At 66.4% G+C, this 6,000-nt stretch overlaps 1 protein-coding gene across 5 annotated transcripts in view; it reads left to right on the plus strand.

The window, feature by feature from the left end:
• ADGRA1 (adhesion G protein-coupled receptor A1) overlaps window positions 1–5,512 on the plus strand; it is a 31,401-nt gene extending 25,889 nt beyond the window's left edge. For all 5 annotated transcript variants that reach the window (XM_046027600.1, XM_046027601.1, XM_046027599.1 and 2 more), the window contains 2 exons: window positions 2,137–2,235; window positions 2,774–5,512. In XM_046027600.1, coding sequence (XP_045883556.1) covers window positions 2,137–2,235; window positions 2,774–3,995 — 1,321 coding nt within the window. In that variant the 3' untranslated portion in view covers window positions 3,996–5,512. The remainder of the gene's footprint in view (window positions 1–2,136; window positions 2,236–2,773) is intronic.
• Window positions 5,513–6,000: the final 488 nt, after the last annotated feature.

Genomic DNA, 6,000 nt, shown 5'->3' on the forward strand with positions numbered 1-6,000 from the left:
TCCAAGGCCTGCTTCCCTCCCAGAAGCGTGCTGTTCTCTCGAATCTGGTTTGGAGTGTTCCCTAGACACCCTCATGACGTCCTCGACCCATGAACGATTCAGAAGTGTGTCGTCTCGCTCCCGAGTGTATGTGGTTCTCCTCGTCACCGTGTCGTCACTCATCAGCCGGACGCACGGCGGTCAGACCGGACGCTGGGTGTGATCGCAGCTCTGGGGAGGCGAGCCCGGCTGCTCCGCGGCTCACACGTGTCTGGCGCGGCGGGCGGAGCGGGGGCGTCTGTTCCTGAGCCTGACGCTCCAGGAAGAGCACGGGGCAAAGCGAGTCACGTCGCTGCTCGGGTCTTCTGTTCCTTTGCATTTTTTATTTTATTTGTCTATCTGACAGAGACACAGCGAGAGGGAACATGCGCAGGGGAGGGGGAGAGGGGCAGCGGGCTCCCCGCCGAGCAGGGAGCCCGACGCGGGGCTAGATCCCAGGACCCTGAGACCATCACCTGAGCCGAAGGCAGAGAACGACTGAGCCCCCCTGTGCCCCAAATCTTCGGTCCCTTTACTAATCTCTTGCCTGGTTGTCCTAACCAACACCGAGCGCGGGCATCTGGCTCGCAGGCGTGACTCTGGCCTCGTCTGCTACCCCGGTGGTCCTGTCCTCGTGGGCTTCGCGAAGTTCGAGTCTCTGGCCCCGCGAGCGCATGGCCTGGCCGCCGTGTCCTGCTGAGGGCGGTGCTGACACCAGCGTGTTTCCTCCTCCTGAAGTCCGTCCTCCGGCGTCCGTGTGGCCGCCATCGCCTTCCCGCGTCTCCCCCGTGGTCGGTGCCCCCGGCCCCCTGCTCTGCCGGCCCGGGGCGTCGGACGGTCTAGGAGTTTGTTTTAACCTCCCGTCCCCCTGTTTTCCGGTTTTACTTCTCCTTCTGCTCCTCCTTTCCTGTCCTGTCTCGTCCTTCCGGATTAGGTCCGTATTTTCCACGTTCCGTTTCACTTACCCGTGAGCCCTTCGCCTGTTTACCTCTTGGGTTACCTTAGGGACTGAAACCCATGGACTCTTCCCGTTCCTCCGGCGCGACAGCCGGCTGGTTCATGGAATGTGTGCGCAGCAGCCTCCCCTGCGGGGCCGTCCCCCCCTCGGGGCCGACGTTGCGGCGTCCGTCAGGCCGCGTGTGTCCGTAACTCCGTAGGCGGCGCTACAACTCTTCCTTCAAACAATCATATATTTTTTTAGTTAAGGGAAAACAAAATGTTCTATGTTTGCCCTAATAGTTAGCATTCCCGGCGTCCTCCGTTCTGTGGGGTTTCTGTCAGGGCAGTAGCCTTTCGGCCTGAAGGACAAGACAGACCTGAAGGTCGGCTGGTGACAAATCCGCTCAGTTTTATTTTTGTCAGAAAATGTCTGTATTTGTCCTGTTCTGAAGGACGCGTTCTCTGTATATAGGATTCCGGGAGGCTCAGAGCCCCAGGGTCACCCTGATCCCACCCATGGGCCTGGGGCCCGTGGCATTCCCCTTGTCAGGGACAAAGAGCCATCGGCCCATTGGGGTGTTTGTGGCATCCGGGAGGGGCACCCCCTCCCCGTGATCGTCTGCAAGACGGCCCCTTGGTCACCGTGACCCTCCTGCGGTCAGACCGGCGGCTCCTCACGTGCTCGAGACCCAGCCTCAGCGGGTCGGACGTTAGACGGCAGAGGGCCCTCAGGAGGAGCTGCCGGCCCAGACCCTGCTGCCGAGAAGGTCAGGCCAGGCCCGGGGTGGGGGCCAGCTCCATCCAGACTGGCCTGTCCTGGGGGTGGTGTCAGAGGCCAGGTGCGTCCCAAGCAGCTGAGAAGCCAGGCTGCTGGCCTGCACAGAGGTGTGGGGGGCGAGGGAGGAGGGGGATGGGTTGGAGGACGGGGGGGGGGGGGGGGAGATGGCGGGGGGAGGGGAGGGGAAGGGTGGGAGACAGAGAGGAGGTAGGGGAGGTGGGAAGGGATGAGGAATGGAGGAGGAGAGGGAGGACAGGAAAGGAGGGAAGAGGGGAGTGGACGGGGTGGGGCTGGCTCGGGCAGGAGCCCCACTGGGGGTTGCTGCTGTCAGGACACGGGGCTCCTCCTCTGCCCAAGCGCTGGAGGCTGCCCTTGGGGGACCGAGCCTTCTCTCCTCACAGGTCCTACCTTGTCGGCGGCGGGGTCCCCTTCATCATCTGCGGGGTCACGGCCACCACGAACATCAGGAACTACGGCGTGGACGACGAGGACATTCCCTAGTGAGTCCTGGGCACCGGGCGGGTGGAGGCTCCTTCCCGGCCCCCTGCGTGTCCCTGTGCCCGGGCCCCTGTGGAGGCGCCCCCGGGACTGCGTCCCCAGATTGTGTGCTCCCAGCCGCCCTTCTCACCGAGCCCCTCCCCGGGCGCTGTGGCCGCACCTGGGACCAGCCCGGAGCGCGCACGGCCCCGCCGTGCTCCGCACCCCAGCACGCCCCCGCGCCGGCACCCTCTGGCCACCGCACGCTCTTCTCCTCGGTGACCCCCAAAAGGCCGAGCCTGCGGGACACACTGGCTTTGCTCCCTCAGGGGCTCCGGCACTGGGGACACTGAGGCAGGGACGAAAGGCCAAGAGGCAGGCAGCCGGCGCCCAGCCCAGACTCCCAGCCACACTGTCCCGCAGGGGCCGGCCGGGTGGGACGGTCTGCGTCCCCTCACCACGGTTAAGCTCACGCACCGCAGAGAAAGTCCTCCCACGGCCCGAGGACAGCCAGGCACTCGGCCCCCAGGCGACCCCTCCCTGACCCCTCTCTTCCCGCAGCTGCTGGATGGCCTGGGAGCCCAGCCTGGGTGCGTTCTACGGGCCGGCGGCCTTCATCGCCCTCGTCACCTGCGTCTACTTCCTGGGCACCTACGTCCAGCTGCGGCGGCACCCGGAGCGCAGGTACGAGCTGAGGCCGCGGATGGAGGAGCAGCGGCGGCTGGCGGGGCCCGAGGCCGGCCACCACCCCGGGGCCCGGCCGGGCCCGCTGCCCCCCTGCGACGGCCTGGCCGCCTCCGTGCTGCAGAACGAGCACTCGCTCAAGGCCCAGCTGCGGGCCGCGGCCTTCACGCTCTTCCTGTTCACGGCCACCTGGGCCTTCGGGGCGCTGGCCGTGTCTCAGGGCCACTTCCTGGACATGGTCTTCAGCTGCCTGTACGGCGCCTTCTGTGTGACGTTGGGGCTCTTCATCCTCATCCACCACTGCGCCAAGCGGGACGACGTGTGGCGTAGCTGGTGGGCCTGCTGCCCCCCCCGCGGGGACGCACACGCCATGCGGCTCGCCGCCAGCCCCGCCCGCGACACCAACGGGGACGCCACGGGCCACGTGGCCTGCCTGCAGGACTCGCCGTGTCCAGGCCAGCCACGGGGCTTCGGCCACCCGCCCGCCAGCCACTGCAAGATGACCAACCTGCAGGCCGCCCAGAGCCACGTCAACTGCCTGTCACCAGCCACGCCGTGCTGTGCCAAGACGCACTGCGAGCAGCGGATGGAGGACGCAGCCCACGTCCACATGCACGAGGAGGACGTCTTTGGACACGAGCCGCACCTGCACAGGGGCCTCCAGGCCAGAACTAAGCCCCCCTACTTCAGCCGGCACCGGACGGCCGTGGCGGAGCCAGAGTACGCCTACCACATCCCGTCCAGCCTGGACGGCAGCCCCCACAGCTCACGCACGGACAGCCCCCCCAGCTCGCTCGAGGGCCCGCTGGGGGCGCACACGCTGGCCTGCTGCACCCAGGGCGACCCCTTCCCCCTGGTCAGCCAGCCCGAGGGCAGCGACGGCAGCCCGGTGCTCTACGGCTGCCCTCTGAGGCCGGGCAGGGAGTCGGCCTCCGGCCCCGTGCATTTCGAGATGCTCCGAAGGACACAGTCCCTGCCCTTCGGTGGCCCCGGGCAGAACGGGCTGCTCAAGGGAGACCTGTGCGAGGTCCTGTCCTTCAGCGCCAACGGCATCGGCAACATCAGGACCGGGCCGTGGAAGAACGAGACCACCGTGTAGCCGGCCCGACGCCGCCGAACCCTGGCGGGCGAACATGGCGTGGAGCAGGGTCCAGCACCGGAGGCCAGCGGGGGCTTCTCAGCAGTGGCTGGCACCCCCAGGACCCTTCGTTGCGGAGGACCCGAGTGGGAAGATGCTTTGGGCCACGTCTGCTTCTGCTAACCCTAAGGTCAGACGGGCTGTCCGTGTCCCAGTCTCCGGCTTTCTGACCCCATAGTACCCAGTCCCCAGGGCAGCCCAGGAGCGGAGCAGGTGTTTTATCAGAAAAATACCCTCTGTGCCCGGCGTGGGCCATAGGGAGCCCTGGAGTGAGTCCCAACTGCCCCACCAGCCTGGCCACGGCAGGAGGTACCCCCACTTTTTCTAGTGTCTAGTGTGTGTCTCATGATGTTTTTCCACAAGGCACAGGCAGGCTGCCTGTCTGGACCTGGGCTGTCTCCCCAGGCCCCTCTGCTGGGCCACGTCACTATCGTCACCTTCTGCGGTCACCCTGGGTGCAGCCCCCACAGGCCTGAGAGCCTCGTGGACACTCGGGCTTGTGACCCAACCCCGGTGCACGTAAGAAGAAGGGGCAGCCTGTGACAGTCCTCCAGGGGGCCAGTCGGGGTCTTTGAGGGGCTCCGAGCCTTCGGAAATGCCCGAATGTCCGTCAGGAGGCTCAAGTTTCAAAGCCAGCCACTGTCAGGACCGTACCGGCCCCAACAAGGTCACTGGGGCTCTAACATTCCCAGCCCTGAGAAGAGGGGGCTGGCATTTCCAGGAGCATCTGGGCTTGAAGCCCCAACGAGACGACAGTTGCCCGTCAGAGTGAGCTGCGTGCGGAGCTAGGGGCCCTTCGCAGAGGCAGGGGTCCGGGGTCCCCACGGAGGCACGTGTGCAGGACTGCCCAGCCATCCGTCCTCCCTCCTCCCAGACCCGTGGCACACACGCACACACGTGCGCATGCACGTGCGCGCCGTACACCCTCCACGCCCACCGCACGTGCACCACACTGCACACACCCGCCACACGCACTGTCGGTGTTTTCCAGACACTCGAGTGCCCGTCTCTCTGCCCTGCACCGATGTCGTCGCCGTGAGACCTCAGTGCGCTCGCTGTCTGGGGGAGGGCCTCACCGGGAGCCCAGCCTCCTGAGCGCACGCCTCAGGGGGCGTCGGGGGTCGGGTGCGCCAGGGCCAACGCTCAGTATCTGAGCACAAGGAGCCTCGCTTCCAGGGATTCTTGTAAACCTGACGGGGTCCCAAGCCCCCACCAGCCCCGCGTGTCCTCACAGGTCAACCAGACGGGCAACTAGACGACTGCCGGGCAGGTTCTGTCTCTGTGCAGCCTGTCCGCCTGCTTCATAGCCAGTAGGAGCCAGAGACCCGACGCCGCGCCGTGCGCACCTGCAGAGCCGTCGCCCAAAATACAGTATTTTGCACTGTTTGCTGCTTGTGAGGCTGGTTAGTGGCGTCTCTCGTCCTCGACGGGGCGGGCCTGCCTCGGTACGTGGCTCCTGCTTCTGCCCACAAGGCCCAGGCTGGGGCCAAGGAGCCCAGAGAGGCCACTGCCCCGCACGCTCTGGCCCCCAGGCAGGCCCGGCAGAGCCGCCCCGTTATCAAACCAAAGAAGTTCGGCGCTAAACCTCGCGTGTTTCGATATTGATTCCGCCTCCGAGTCCACTCAGGACAGCGTGGCGACCCCACTGCCGTCGCGTGTCGTGTTTTCAGAGCATGGGGTCCCCAGGTCAGCGGCAGCGCAGGGCCACGGACAGACTTCCGGGAGGATGTGGCTGGAGGTCGGAGCCGTCCCAGTATCTCTGGCCTTGCGGCATGCCAGCCCCGTCCCTGGCACATGCGTGTGCGTGTGTGTTGTCTGTGCGTGCACGCGTGTGCGGTGTGTGGTCTCCGGGTATGCACGTGTGGTGTCTGTGTGTGCGGCGTGTGCCCGCCCTCCGCAGAGAGCGTAGGCGATGCCGCGTGGGCCCGCCTCGCTCCCCGGGGCAGAGGGTCACCATGCTGACCCC

The sequence above is a fragment of the Meles meles genome, chromosome 13, assembly GCF_922984935.1.
Source record: "Meles meles chromosome 13, mMelMel3.1 paternal haplotype, whole genome shotgun sequence".
Taxonomy (NCBI): Eukaryota; Metazoa; Chordata; class Mammalia; order Carnivora; family Mustelidae; genus Meles; species Meles meles.